Source organism: Culex quinquefasciatus, chromosome 2 (genome assembly GCF_015732765.1).
Source record: "Culex quinquefasciatus strain JHB chromosome 2, VPISU_Cqui_1.0_pri_paternal, whole genome shotgun sequence".
In the NCBI taxonomy this organism is placed as follows: domain Eukaryota; kingdom Metazoa; phylum Arthropoda; class Insecta; order Diptera; family Culicidae; genus Culex; species Culex quinquefasciatus.
The window spans coordinates 117,893,317-117,909,093 of NC_051862.1; the positions used below are offsets into that span (position 1 = coordinate 117,893,317).

Consider the following 15,777-nt stretch of genomic DNA (forward strand, 5'->3'; position numbering starts at 1 on the left):
ATTTCACTTTAGACCACGTGACGTAGTTTAGTACCCAGTTGGCTGTGCAAAACTGGGAAGAACTAAGCAAGTCATGACATGTTTGATGAGTACTGGAGTGGCTGGAGGTTACAGCCGCCGAACTACCGCGGTGTAAAAATCAGGCTGTCAACTTGGTTCGTTTTGAATATTTTCCAAAAAGTCAGCAAAAACATGGCAAACTTTGACACCATCCCTAGAACCTAAGTGGCACCCCCCTAGCTCCATCCAAAAAATTGTTCTGGGTCTGTCATGCGACCATTCTTCTGCGGCCATATCAACGCGCGTGAAATCTAATTATTGTCGCCCGCGATAATATTTCGTTGTTTGCAATAAAATTAATGTAAATATTCTTCTTTTTTTTTTCAGGTGAATTCAACTCAGCTATTCATTCAGCCATGCTGATACGTTTTAGGTAAGTGATAATTCTTTTGCATGCTTGAATGTGATATTCCTGATCGAAACACGCATGGTCCGATAACGGGTCCCTAGTCTGAAATGTTTATACTGCGGTAAATTTTACGCAGTAGGCCTGGCCTGGCTTTAACGTTTGCGATGTTTCAATGCATTCTAATGCAACGGCGCATTACATATCGATGCATCTGAGCTGTCTTATGCTAACTAGATAGTAAAACCAGCAAGCTTAGTACAAGAGAGCACAGGGGCATCGATATGTTAATTAACGGGAATAGAGTTATCTATGTGCGCATGTATTGCGTGTTCGTACACGAAGGGTTTTTAGGTTAAAATTTGTACCGGCCTTAGATATTTCTATACGAGTGCTAGTCAGGGTGGGTAGTGTAGTGGTAAGTGTGGTTGCTTTTCACCCCAGTTGGACTGGTTTGGTTTCAGTCGGCCGCGGTAGCATTTATTGCGGTATATAATTTGACATTTTTGAAATATAAAGTAAAACGAGGAAAAAAATTAAAGAAAACTTATCCTAACCTAAAACTAACTTAAACCTACTAAACTAAACGTTTTTCAAGAAAATGATTCCAGAATGCTTTATTTGTCGTTTTAAACCGAAACAAGGCAAAAAACTATATTAATTCAAACTATTCGCCATTTTCAAATGTTTGGCTAATTATTATTGAAGGCCGCCATTTTAGGCCAACTGGGCTCACAAAAAAACGAGTACGCACAGTTTGTACGGGAGCTGTCAACATGCGGCAGGGCTGTGGAGTCATCTCCCTGGGTAAAAACCCTGTCTCGGTAGAGTCATTGGACGTTAGTGAATGGGAGCTTAGGCGTAAAAGAGGTTTGGGTGTTGTTCCCATCCAAGTTTTCGGATGCCGAGGTGCGAGCAGAAATATATCAATAGAGACCGCCAAGACCTGTGGATTGTAGAGCGAATGCTTTTGTTGTTGATTCTTCATTTTTGGCAGCTTTAACCAATGCGGTCATTTGCTGCCCATAGTGCGAATGGTTTCGTTTATCCCACAAAGGTTGTCTCAACAATAATATTAGGTTCGTTCACTCTGAAGGATGTTATTAATTTTAGAAAATCGTTCTTCGAACCTCAAGCTTTTCTCATTATTCGATTTCGGTACAAGCATCAGTCTCGGTTGAACTCATTGTCAAACCATCGTGGTTCGATTGTAGTAAAAGATTCCAAAGCTTTTCCTCAGACATTGACAGCTTGTACATTCTCCCAAACATTACTTTCATATCTTTGTGAAGCAATCAAAATTTGATCGTACGTGTTGTTGTTCCCCCTTTTGCCATCAAGTATCAGTGGAAAATTTCCTAAATTCTTGCCCATCACAACTCAACCCGCGAAGAAAAATGTTCAAAAAAGCCAGCAAACTTTCGCCCCAGCCGATGCCTCCGTCGGTGGAGCAGATCATGGAGGACTTGGAGACGTTCTGCGTGGAACGGAAACCGCTGGAGAAGATTCGTTCGCTCGATACCAACAGCAGCAGCAGCAGCAGCGGAACCGACGAACCCGACATCGAAGATTGGTGGAAGGTTTTCGAGACCTACCTGGAGGACCACGAGCAGTTCCACACCATGAAGGTCGACATTGAGAATCTAAAGAAGAAACTGTTGGCCACCCAGAGCGAACTGCGAACTGCCCGGGACAACATCCAGCGCCAGATCGATGAGGATTTGGAGAAAATCAAGCTGACAATCAAGAGTTGAGAGGAGGAGGAGGAGCAGGGTGTCTCCGCGTTCGGACTGTTTTCCGTGTAGACAATTGAAACAACTATGCGTTTATGAACATTGTTTATTTTTCTTATTTAATTTTATTATCTACGCTCACGATGTTATTGTTTATGGTAAAATGGTAACATTGTAACACTCTTTGTAAATATATATGTATTTATTGTTCCTGAACATTACGTCTTGTGGTCTTTAGTGTTTTATTGCTAGTTTAAGGGGTAAACTTGCCCCGAGATTGGGGCAAGCCATTTACACGGGTAGCCTGCAAAATTCAAATGGTGATGAAATTGGTCCTATTCTACGCTTAAAAAAGGAAGATTCATTCAAAGCGGTGCAGTCAATCACATCATAAGAAAGTGTATAAACCTACCAACAAATGCTCGTTCCGTTCACCTTTGAGATTAGTAGGTACAGTTATTTAATATCTTTGATACGAATTCATGTGTACGATGCAACAATAATCGAACCTAACTACTTGCATTTTAAAAACAAATTCACAATGTCGTGGATGTTATCATACACTGAGAGAAGATTGATTGATGCGCGCCGCTCCAATAAGCGTGTCAGTATGCGTATTGAAAATGTGGATCAGTTAAGGTTGCACAACAACTGCACGGGTAGCCTATAAAAAAAGTATGCCAACAGAGAAAACGTGTACAGAAATACATTTAAAAAATATGTTACACAATGTCGAAGATCGTTGTTATCGTGTCGGTCCCGCACAAAGTACCCAAAGTTACCACAAACGTTTAAAAAATACCTATTAATACTATTAAGTACAATAAAATACTTACGTACACTCAATTCAGTGTCTACAGTGATGTACAATAGAGTAGGTACAAAGTTCTAAGTCAATCATTCAATTCCACTAGCACATCAACATATGACATGAAATTTGGAACTTTCCAAAAACACGCACACCTTAAACTTTTAAAACCTAGATGGGACCAAGTGCCACTTTAATATATCTTACAATTTTTGGATTTTATAAAGCCGCATCAGCTTATTGTCTGTGTTCCAAGGAGTAACTTTGCCAAAGAGAGCGGAACGATGCGATCTCTCTGATGAACAAAACTAATAACTCCATCTTTGCTGATTCGGAACCCTTTGGTTAATTTCGGCAACGTCAGATCTGGAGTTTTTTTTAAAAGGTCCAATAAACCAAATTTTCAGTTTTTGCTTTTTGGGTGTTTTTTAATACCCCTTGACTGCCCATGTTCGCATAAATGTCCCATATGCAAAAACAGCAAGCTGAGAAAAACGCATTTGAAGTTTGTCCCACACATACCTAAGGCTACGTGTTAAGTTTTCGCGAAAAAACTGGATTTCCTCCTGATTTCTAGAACAAAGTATTGGATGTTATATGCTTTTCTGAAAGATCTCACGATTTTGAACAAAACTGCATCAATAACTCAAAAACGATGAAAATGCATATGGGACTTTTTTTGCGATCAGGGGCAGTTGACTCAAGGCGGTTTCAAAAACACCCAAAAAGCAAAAACTGGAAATATGGTTTATTGGACCTTTTCAAAAAAACTCCAGAGATGTCTTGTCCATTGAAATAAAAAGTAGTGAAATTTTTACCTACCGGTAAGTCCAAAACAGATCGGTAAAGTTAGATTGGTGGATACACATTTTGACAGATTCAAATATGAAACCTGTCCGCATGATCGTCCCATATGCATTTTGATCAACTTAAGGCTCTGGAAGGCATCATTCCCGATCGGCCATTTGGCGGCCATGCTTGTTTTAGAGAAATTTTCAAATCTTGATTCAGAATATTTCAATCAAAAAATGGTTTTCTTTGTGTTGTTTGTAGAAGCATTTTACATATAGTGATTATTTTTTCATTTCAATTTCCAAAAAAGTGTCCACGTGGTTTGTCGATGATTCCCAACTTATATGGGACATTTATGCGAACAGGGGCAGCGAATGCATATTTGTCTTAAAATGAGGGTTGGGAATGATTAATGTGAGTCTAGATGATCTGGATTAATCAAATTGCTCTGATATTCATACTAAGTTTACGTTAAAACGCATTCGATTTGTTTGAACTGTCGAATTTAAATACACTTACATTTAATCGAGTGTGCGTTTGTTTTTATTTTGCCTTATTGTATGGTGTGATTATCTCTTTAATCGAGTGTGTGATGTGAATATGATGAATCTAGGGTGAATCTGGTGTGAACAAAGGAACTTTTTGTACAATTACACAAATATATTATGTATTTATCTAGTATTTGATTACAAAACTACATACAATCTAATTTGGCGGAATAATCTTATATATGAACATTTTGCAATTTATTAATGTTTTTCCTGAATAAAAAAAAAAAACAAATTATTATGACTGCTACAGAAAATTTAGCCACCTTAACAAAATTTCAAGCTGATTCAAAAAAAAACAAAATTGGAAGGGACAAGTGACAACTAAAATGCTTCCCGCTTCTGGACTCTAGTGGATTAACAGTCATGCTTGCCGTGCGCTGAACCTCCAAAAAGATTGCTTCTAAGATACATCGCTAAAAATGTATAAAACACGTGTTTTGTTATTTGATAATTTTCAAGAAACTCAACCTGTAACATAAAACTTTTGCCAGCTAGAACATTTTAACTAATAGTTATTAGGAATAATCTGCTCGAAGAATCAATTTCGTTTTTTGATTAAATATTATAAAAAGATTAATTCAGGTATCAACCAACAAAAGATTGCGTATTTTTATGTTTGTTTTTGATTTTTAAATCTTTTAGTAAATAGCAGTAATTTATTTACAAAACCAAAAGCTTTTGTTTAATACCAAATTAGTAAAAGTTACAACCTTTTGTGAGTTTCGATTGTTCCAAATAGTTTCAATTGTTGATAATAAAGTTGATTAATGTATTGTTGTTAGATCACTAAAATTATCAACACTTAAAGAGTTTTTCTAGTATTTTTTGTTAGCCCAGTATTCAAACAACAAACGAAAGAGAGAAAGATAGATGGCGCTTGTGAGTGGTGCAAAACAGCTTGGTAAAAGACGAAAGGGGGATGAGTGCGATTTCGGAATTAATTTACACGTGGTGGGTTTGGTTTTTCAGAACAGTTTCTTTTTTTATTACGTACATCTGGGGCGGTACTTTTGCCGAGCCTATTAGGTATAAATTTTCTATGAAAATATACATTTTATTCTAAAATAGTAAAGAACTCTCTGTAAACAGTACTGTATCTATAGAGTCGAGATTCTGATAATGGTTGTTCCCAGCTATACAAATGGTAAAGTGTGTTTTGTTACATGTGATGAGCAAGTTTCAAGTAGTAGTTATAATGACGTTTGGACGGAATTCTAGAGATTCCTTTACAAATACTAACACTGTCTTTTCAAGAATCGTAATTATCACTTCGTAATCCTAATATTTTTTTTCAATAAACTTTTAAGTACTTGTAAACTACAGTGAAGCGTACTGTCTGATGTTTTAAAAATCTAGTTTACAACATTTTATATCGATTTAAGTACGTTTTGCTCTAACTCTAACGCGTGATGTAATTTTTAGTAGAAGATTACGTCGTTTTTAACAGTATTAAGGCACTTGAATCTTTCTACCGCAGTGTGCAGTTAATCACAAATAGGGTACCCCTTGAACCGCCCAAACATACAACAGTTTAGTGCTTTTGGAGAAACAACTAGAAACAAAAACGAAATCTAGCCATACCACTGTGAAGCCTTCACCCAGTAAAAGAAACTAAACATTTTGCACTTGCCTTGCGGTTTACACTTGAGGTGGTACTCGATGTACTGGCAAGGGCACTGAAACTGTCGACAGTGGCGGGCCGGCTCAACGGATGTCACATCGATCAGCCCTCGCATCGACTCATTGCCCCAGCGGGACGCGTAGCGCAACAACAGGAGCAGTCCTCGTTCCTGTAACAAATCACGTGAAAGGCTGGTTTGTTGTATGGCGGGTGGTTTTTTTTTTTGCTGCGATTTACATGGGGCGGCTTTTAAGTACAATTTGGCGATGTATTTGTTAGGTTACAAGTTGCTTTTTTTTATTATTTCAGTTAACAGTTAACTTGAATGTGTGTGTATGTTTGTGTGTTTACAATAAAATCCTTCACCGAAATTGTGTCACAGATAACAGACATCGCAGCTCTAGGCACTAACTCAACTTCAACTAGCGTTTGAATTTCCGACTTAAAAAATGGAAACACCGCGATGAACTTTTATATTTATATTTTAAGCATAATTTCGTAGCCGGCCTACGACCGACCATGTCGACGTGATCTTGCTATCATGTCGCACTAGGGTGTAATATGGTTGTATGGAAAAAAAGTCGTCCAAATTAAGCGAGCACAGCAATTTTTCATTTCCTTTTGGGGTCCTAAACAACTCCCCAAAGTTTGGGAACGATTGGTTTAGTCCTCACTTTGCGCAAAGCGATTCAATTTTCCATATAAATTTGTATGGGAAAAACCATTGTTTTGGATTCTGATATTTATAAAATCCACGTTTCACGCTGTATATAAACCAGATTCATATTCGGATGCTCTGGAAGGTGCTCTACAACTTTCCCGAAGAGAGTATGGTGCTAACTTGCTCCTAAAAAAAGTTACAGCGTGTTCAAAACTCGTCTAAAACGTGTTTTTTGCTCGAAAATCACGTTTTAGACGAGTTTTGAGGACGCTGTATTATCTTTCAGGGACAAGCTAGCACCATACTCTTTTGGGGAAAGTTGTAGAGCACCTTCCAGAGCATCCGAATATGAATTTGGTTTATGTACAGCGTGAAACGTGGATTTTATAAATATCAAAATCCAAAAAAAAGTTTTTTCCCATACAAATTTATATGGAAAATTGGGTCCTAAAATGAAGCTTAGATTGCTGATATTATTGTTTACAGCGATAAAGCTTATTTTTCTGAGTACAATGACCCTTTGTACGAGCACAAAGAGTTTAAAATGGATTTTTAAATCAATTTTAAAAAATTAACCTAGCGGTCCTTCTTGACAGAAAAGCTCCTACTTGACAGCTCGTTCGAAGGGGACCATAGTTGATCCATCGAAAAAATGTTGTCTTGTCAAAAAAAAATTTGCATTAAAATGAAAAAAAGTGATCAGAAATGGTTTTTAATCGTGTTTTTTACCGTTGTACACAAAAATTGACAAAGGACTTTAGTACCCAATTGAATCGCTTTGCGCAAAGTGAGGACTAAACCAATCGTTCCCAAACTTTGGGGAAATGTTTAGGACCCCAAAAGGAGCTAAAATAATGCTGTGCTGGAAAATCTATTTTGATATTACACCTTAATGTCGCACCTGCCATTTTTATGTTTCGGAAAAACGCATTGTTAAGTGAATGATTGAATGAACAGAAACTACAGCACGTAATAACATGCACGGGTTGTTTGGCTCACTGTTCTGTTGGTTTAATTTGGTTGCCGGAGTCCCGAGGATAAAATTAAATAATATGGTATACAGTACAGGCCTGTAAAATGTTTCCAACGCAGCGTACACATGAAGCAAACCAAAATGTCAGTTCACTGCTAGCATGTGACTGTAAGCCTACTGTGTCCGTTCAACCACTGCCGCCTGACTCGTGCCGGTCGGCTGCTGGAGAATGAGAGACGTGAAAAAATGAGCTACACTCACTCAATTCGTGTCGTATGACTGACTCGTAAAATCCTCTCTAAACCAAGGGCATTTCAGTGAGCAAAAGAGTTCCTCAATTTTGCCCAGAGTAACGGGAGTTTCTCAATGTTCCTCCGAGTTACTCTGGATGCTTTTCACCAATCCCACCTACATACATCAACCTTGTATTTGAAAAAAGTGTGTGTCGTTGCTAGGGGTTTGTTTATTTTGATAAACAAATATCATCATTTAAATCTGGAAGCCGAAATACAAAAATACACGATAAGGTAAGCTTCTCGGAAATCCGGTGGAAAAGACCGGTTCCGTTGCTATCTGGAATGACTCCCTAATCTCGTTTTACCTTTTTCCCTGCAGTTCTACTCAAAATAATGAAAAAATCGGAGTTCGCAATTGCAGCGGCCGAATCCTGTTTCGGAAAATTTCCTGGAGCTGATGCCGGAAAAGGGTTTTCCAATCTAAAATGATTCTGTGTAAACTGGTCGCGTGGCCAAGGCCACCGTCGGCAGCTACAACTGACACCTCGTTGCAATGGTCCGCTGTGAGGTATGCCACGCCAGGTGCGTGCGTGGCCTAGATTACAGGTGCGTGACAAGGCCAAGTTCTTAGAGCAGTTCAAGCTGCATCTGGTCTGCTCCTGGAAGAACAATGACTGTCGACGGAAAGCAGGACAACAAAAAGTTCAACATCCGGCTCCAAGTGCCCTGAACAGTCGTTAATAAGTGATCACTTTCTTTGCAACAATCTTCAACATAATGCTGAGTGCAAACGATACAATTGTGAAATTGAAAAATAAATATAAATAAATCTCAAAATAATGTGTTTAAATTTGCCATATTCAGAAGATTTAAAAATCAAACGAGACAACAGTGTATGTAGCCATGTCCACCTTGAGCTAGTTGTGGTCACACAGGTTGTAGCAAAGTTGTTGATCCGTTTAGTCCTTTTTGAAAAAAAAAACACTCTGAGCCACTCTAAAGATTGTTTAAATTACTCAGGAAATTTTTAAATTGGAGATCCTGCAGGAGTGTAAGACTATGCCGAACGTTTATCAATCCTTCCTCAAGTTGACTTGTTTTCGAACTCCAACGCGGCAGGAGTCTCCTGGTTTGTTTTCCTGCAGCTGCGCTGGCAGGTTATGTTTAAGTAATTTCAACCAGCTCCGGCAGAAAAAGTTCATTTCTTCGGAAAATTACGAAACTGCGTCCAAAACTGACATGTCTGCTGCGGAAGATTTGTATTGCTTTGAACAAAAAAAAAGTTTACTTTTTTTAGCTGACATTTGCCTGACATTGACATTTTGTTATACCAAGGTATCAACCTATGGGTGGGAATTGAAGTTTCTCGGGAGTAAGCTGAGAAACTCAGAGTTACTCCCAGAGTTTCTCACTGAATTGCCCTTGCTCTAAACACTATTTTGACTATTTTTAAACAATTGAATGGTTCTAGACTGTGCAAAACACTTAAAACAATCATAACTTATATTCAAAAATACATTTCCACGCATAAATACCAACTTTTTGTGTAAAAACTTGTTTTTTTATGCGTGTGCGTGCAACGTCGAATGAGCGTTGGTCGACTACTGCCTCGCATTGCAGCTGCTCAGTAAGCTAGGGCACTCACGACTGAGTCGGGTTTGTTTATGTCACGGTTTTGCGGTTCAGTGAATGGATCTCAAAAAATCGTGTATGCGTCGCCGATTTTCGCGTCAGGACCCCTGACATTTTCAGCTCTGGTATACAGTAGTCTGGCATGCACGTGTGACAAAACGCCCTTGACTAAATTTTCCTTGGGCAAGTTGGCGCACTTGTAGGGTGTGTCAATATCGAAACTATTTTCTACGATGAGTTATGTACATTGCACGGGGGTTTAAACGTTATTGTTGAATATAATTAAAATCAAATTTAGCGGAAGGTTCAACATCGACGTGCAACGAGATGGATCACGATCACGACGACGTATTAATAGGCGTTTTTAAAACTATTTCTAGCCTGGTCGTCTGTTATCTGTGACTATGTGATACGGGTTTGTCTTTAAAAGCTTAACTGATTTGTTATAAACAAAATATGTTAAAACACGTTTGTACTAGGGTTAGTGGGAATGTCGCAGTTTAAGTACGTCGAGTATGCTTCACATGTTCTCAACCCTGTTGCTCCCTTTCTCTTCCTCTTTTTGTGTGTGAGGTTTTAGGCCCTAGAACTGGAACCCTAATCGTTGCGCTCGCTGGCGAAGCGACGCGCAGCAAACGCGCGGGTCATCCTTTGGTTTCTTGTGCAGCAGAACCTCCTCCGCGTACTGGCAGGGACAGTACGCAGTGGGAATGTGCCTCGGCGCGGACACGATGCCGTTCTCCTCGATGGTCCAGTCCAGCCGGCGCCGCAGGTAGTCTTTGCCCCAGCGCTGCAGATATCGCAGGAAAATTTCCTCCGCTCTGCCCTACAGATGTTTCCGATACATTGTATATTTACAGGTCAAGTCACGCACCCACGCGGAAAACAATCCAAACAAAACAAAAACACAGAAAAGAACAAAAGAAAACTTGTATTTACCTGCTTCCTCGACAGTCGAGTAGTGTTTGCTCCCTGAATCACGATATCGTTCGTAGCCACGTCCAGACGACTCTCCCAGCCAGGTTCGATCGTATTTCCGTTCTGTTCGCTTCGTTCGATAAACTCGTTCAGATAGCTGATGCATTGCGACGGCTCAAAGTACATGAAGCAAAGGTTGACCTTGTGGCAGGAGATGTGCCCTCGGTCATCCAACGCCAGCAAAATTTTGTGACGAATCAACTGTTTGTTGACCCGGGCCATGCAACGCTCCAGCCCTCGGGCCAGACGCAACTTAACCCACATGCACAGGAAAATGGCCGCCGCGTTCAAGAAGAGCCATCCGACGCCCAGCGAAAACAGCGTTATTCCGTACAGACCCGAGAACAGCAGCCCCAACAGGACGACAAATGCAAACAAGATCCAAACCACCAAAACTCGCTTGTAGCAAATGTTGTACATCGTGAACCGGTAATCATTCACCAGAGTCTCCATTGCGTGGACGTATTCCTCAACCGTGAGCTGAAACGACACCACTTATAAGCATTCCACCAAAACAATCCAAAAAAAACCCATCCCGTACCGTCAACCCTTGCGCCATCAACTCCTCGGGAACCAGCTCCGGACGGAACACCGCCGGCGTCACCCAGGGCCAGCGAGTGTTGGTCGGCAGCAGCGTCACGATCACATCGCCGTTGGCGAAACCCTCGCGAACCCGCCCCGTCGAGAGTTCGATCGTGCGCATCGACTGGATCGGCTGGACCACGTTGACCGTCGTTTGCTTCGGAATGTCGATCACGGCCGGTTGGGACGTCTTGTTGGTTAGCGGTGGTGGGAGGCTCTGGCCCTGGGAGGCAGTGGCCGGCGCAGGCTGCGAGGAGATCACCGGAGCGACTTGTTTGGGACTTGTCGGTAGGCGCGCGTCTATCGTCACGTGGACAGACTCGGTTGGGAGGACGGCAGCGGGCGTGATGTCGTTGGGTGGGGCGGATGCCGCCTTGTCGCCTTGTGCCTGGGAGATAAAATATATTTGTTATTCCATAAATACAGAAAAGTTTGAAGTTCGTTCAATTCATAAAAATTACATACAAAACTGAATGATTGACTAAATCATTCAGTTCAGAGTGGCCAAAGTTGTCACTTTTTGGCGTAAGAACCTTCCTTGGACTTATACGAACCCAACGCAACAAAAAGCACCTAGATCCGACGCTTCGTGTTGAACTGATTCGCGTTCGAACAAAACTGTCGAAATTTAGTATATACTTGTACTTATACAGCAATTCCCCACGAATACAGCATGGAAAAAAAAAACAAATGTCCTCGGATCGGGCTCAAAATTTTTCTGGGGGTTCCCTGGCCGAAATAATTAGACCCGTATTTTAATTGTTTGGCCATTAGGGTGACCTACGGCGTGTAAGGGTGGTCTAAAAAATGGCCATTTTCGTCGATTTTCGCAAAAACCACTTTTTTCGAAAAATCATAACTCCTTGCCATTTCAACCGATTTCAACTGTCTTATACGCAAATGAAAGGTGATAAGTTGGCCTTTCAAAAAAAAAAAAAAAAAAAAAATAGTAAAAAGTTTGAAAAATCTAGCCTAACATATGTGCGTATGAAACTTTAAAATGCCGTTTTGACGGTGTCTGGACCAAAGAGCCTATGTCTGGAAATATTTTTATCGGATTCCCCGGACATTTTTACATAACATACTAAAAAAATGGGATGAGTTCGAGTTATGGTTTTTTGAAAATAAAATCCGTGTTTTTTGACGCGCCGCGCGCAAAAACCGGAGAATGCCGAAATTGGCAAAAATCGTCGCTCGGGAAGCACGGCGACAAGTATATTGTAATTGATTGTTTATTTGTGACGAGAGCCTGTTAGTTTACAACTTTTTATCAGGTTAAGGAGGTAACTTTAAGATAGAAAACGGAGAGTATATATTTTACGCGATTTTCTTTATAGCACAAAATATTCAAATATATAAATCGAACTTCAAAATATGTCCCAATAATATCATATTATTTTGGTTATATCTTTTCACAGCCGGCTGTCTAAAACATTAACTTTTTATCAACCTTAACAGCAAATAAACGGGAATTGTCTCATCAGCAGCATCCGATTGTTTGCCTTGAGAATAATACACCACCTTATAAACAAAACATATTGATTGATCATCTTCTATGATGAATCCTGACCATTACCCTTACCTGCTAACAAAATCCCAAGTAGAAGTAGTTTTTCCGGCACACGTGGGGGTGTGGATATCGTATAGAACCCACCTTTAGTAGCAACCTGTGCTAACTAACATTCCCGTCCCATTCCCCCGAGATCTACAAACTGACATGGCGGGCGCTGTTGGTGGCCAACGACTGTTACCTATTCTCTCTAGCTCTAGTTTTGATGATCTTGATGTTTCATATTTTCAACGCATTCAAAAATGCTGTTGATAAGAGAAACGTCACTAGATCGTTGAAGCGTATGATCAGTTGGGTTGATAGGGTACTGCAGTCCTGTTCAGCAACGGAGAAAGACAACCATGGGTGGTCTCTCATGCTCATGCTAAAAAAATACGAATTTCTGCAGCAACATATTTTATTGTGGAATAAATACATAAAAGTACTTAAAAACTGATAAACAATAGTTAAAAAAAATCCATACAAAATATAGTGATATCATGAAAATTTACTATTTATCATCTAAGTAATATTTTTTTTCGTAAAAACGATCAAATTTTTAGTAAAATGTTATTTTTTAATCTAAAAATGAAAGAAACGATTCAAATACATCCTAATCTGATGTATCTAAGTTGAGTAGAATGTACGGAAAATCAAAAAAATTAAAATCCATTTTTTACATAAAAAACAGGATTTTTTAAATACTTGTTCTATCAAAATCTCAGTCAAGACCTGGAATAAGATGATTATAAAAAATCCGACAGATTCCCCCTATTTTCACGACGGAATTGCAAAAAGTGTTATTTATATACTTTTTGATGAAAGTGACGCTTTAGTATTCATGTGACCCGTCGTGGTTAGAAAATGAATATATGTTGTTGTTAATTCATTTATTTCTGGCAGCTTTAACCTTCTTGGTCATTCGCTGCTCTATAAAGGAAATGAATATAATCTACGAAAAGTAATGACGACTTAACTGTCCATGTTCGCATAAATGTTCCGTGTACAAAAACTGCAAGTACAATATATTACGAATATTTGACGGTTTATATGACTACAATGAAATTACATAAAAGTTCTGCCTGGTGTTGGTAAAACCCAGTTAACATAAACTTTAAACTGATTTTATAAGAGAATGACTAATACTTGAGCCAAAGTTTCCATTTTGAGAGCGCACTTTAACCTTGCATATCGTCATTCTGTTTGTTTCCCACTGGGACAGTCTTGTTTATAGTTTGTTAAACTCACGATGATTCAACCATGTTGAGGCTCGTTATGAGTTTTCCCCAAACACCCTTTAATGCATTAATCATTAGCTGTAAACGAGTTTTGGGCAATATTTCGATTGCGTTACAACTCAATTTGTCCGGTAACATTAGTTCTATGACGTGATAATGTTCCAATAGTAGGGCAATAATCTAGATTGATACGTGGATTACATCATGCACAAGTGTCAACCCGTGTCATTTCCTTTGCAGCTGTGTGAAGCCCAATGAGCCGAGCAGATCGCTGTCCACCTGATTCATTTGCGAAAGTAAATGAGGCGGAAAAACTGTAACACGTGACTGTTCCAACAACAGATTAGACGGGGCGGGGGTGCGCACAGACACGTTACACACACGCGCGCGCCCAAGAAGATACACCATCAGGCAGAGAGAAGAGTATGCAAATGGCAGGCCGCACCAGGTATCGAAGTGATATCCGCTGAAAGAGCGCAACAATGGCGAGTTCGAGTTGGAATTCCAATCGCATCAAGATTTAGCAACTATTAGCACGTACGGGCACGGCGTCCCTGAACCGTCCATCGTCGCACGTCTATCGATATGTTGATGAACTAGATTGGGCGGACCCAGAATGCAACGTAGATTGGTGTCTATTTGCCCATCCAGGTCGAACAAACAATTACCTTCTTGCCGTCGTCATCATCGAACTTCACCCAATTGGTCGTTTTCGGGCCATCGCTATCTGTCGTCGACCCACTTTGGGACAGCGAGGTCTCCTGGATGGTGGCCGTCGTTGCATTGTTTTGCTGCTGGTCACCATTAGACACCGCGACACTGCGGTCAATTTCATCCGTGCCCGAACTCATCACACAACTTCGTTACAACTGAATGCACACACTGATCTCCCGCGATAGCTTTTCTTTCGCTCTTACGTTGACGCACAGAAATTGGACAGGTAATTGGACACAGGATGCAAGGTCCACACCCGATCCGACGATGGCTTAAGGCACTACACCACTTCTTTTCGCATAACTCTCGAGGTTCACCTGCACACGACGAGCGAGAGTAGAAAATTAGTTTTGAATACTAATTGGATTTAATTTGTGTATACGTGGAGGAGAGCTCGGTCCGCATACCTGTTTGATATCTGACACTTACTAGCGGAATAAGGCCCTAGCATAAAAACTCATCGCGTTGAGAGCAGACTCCCGTGTGTATACAGACAGACATCGACATCGACAGAGAACGGAATGAACAATTTTATGAATCAAACTACAAACACAAACACAATTGGCTCTGGGACTTGCGGCGGCGGGGGATTTCGACGCGGCGACTGGAGAGCCCGAAGGGGGAATAACATAGATATACAACAACCTGTGCAACTCTCGGAGCTTGAAACAGACACATGGACAGCCGGAGCCGTTGAGCCGATGATGATATCATACTATACAAAACCAGGTGAATCCGTCGTCGTCGTTTGCTGCAAGTGTGTGGTGAATGAATTATGTGGATGTTTTGGCGTTGGTTGGTACGCGCTGGAAGAAAACATGCCAATATGTTGTCCAAAATTCTCGTACCTTTACAGTACGGGTCATAATTTGTTAATCAGATTTAAGTTCTGACGAGTTTGAGAGGAGAATTGAAATTTAATCATTAATATGTTTCGTAGTAGTCTGTGTAGAACTCTATAGCGCTTTCAGCATAGAAATATTTTATTTTTTCATTGATTACACATTAGTTGCATAAACTACTATTTTGCAACTCCGTTGCGAAACAACTTACATTTTGTAAAGGTCCTATGTTTATTGCTCCTTTTTAAAATAAAATGTTTTTCCATTTTTTTTCCTAAGGGTTCCATTTTTAGTTCCATCCATCCATCTGCGCTAGGGTTTGATTAGATAAGATTAGACTTGAAGGGTTCCATTTTTAGTTCAGCCTATTAGGGGAAGGTGGGGCAAGACGACCATATGGGGCAAGAGGAACAATCGCTCGTACGGCAGTAATTTTTACAATTTTTATTATTTCCAGTATG

At 40.1% G+C, this 15,777-nt stretch overlaps 2 protein-coding genes across 9 annotated transcripts; one reads left to right on the forward strand and one right to left on the reverse strand.

Annotated features, from left to right (window-relative positions):
- Positions 1 to 1,664: 1,664 nt before the first annotated feature.
- On the forward strand, positions 1,665 to 2,360 carry LOC119767883. Its single transcript, XM_038257701.1, has one exon. It carries the CDS (start codon positions 1,804 to 1,806, stop codon positions 2,158 to 2,160), a length of 357 nt encoding a protein of 118 aa, XP_038113629.1. The 5' UTR covers positions 1,665 to 1,803; the 3' UTR covers positions 2,161 to 2,360.
- LOC6041313 lies at positions 2,232 to 15,112 on the reverse strand. Of its 8 annotated transcripts, XR_005277765.1 has the most exons (6): positions 14,429 to 15,110; positions 10,933 to 11,361; positions 10,353 to 10,871; positions 5,921 to 6,080; positions 2,552 to 2,803; positions 2,232 to 2,443 (listed from the first exon to the last, which is right to left on the reverse strand). XR_005277765.1 is itself a non-coding variant. In XM_038257697.1 (5 exons), the coding sequence occupies exons 1-5, from the start codon at positions 14,609 to 14,611 to the stop codon at positions 2,745 to 2,747; spliced, it is 1,350 nt and encodes a 449-aa protein (XP_038113625.1). In that variant the 5' UTR covers positions 14,612 to 15,110; the 3' UTR covers positions 2,232 to 2,744. The 8 variants fall into 8 exon arrangements, 7 of the variants coding, with proteins under 7 accessions (XP_038113625.1, XP_001850593.2, XP_038113626.1 ...); XM_038257697.1 differs by having other exon boundaries at positions 2,232 to 2,803; XM_001850541.2 differs by lacking the exon at positions 2,552 to 2,803 and having other exon boundaries at positions 14,429 to 15,107.
- Positions 15,113 to 15,777: the final 665 nt, after the last annotated feature.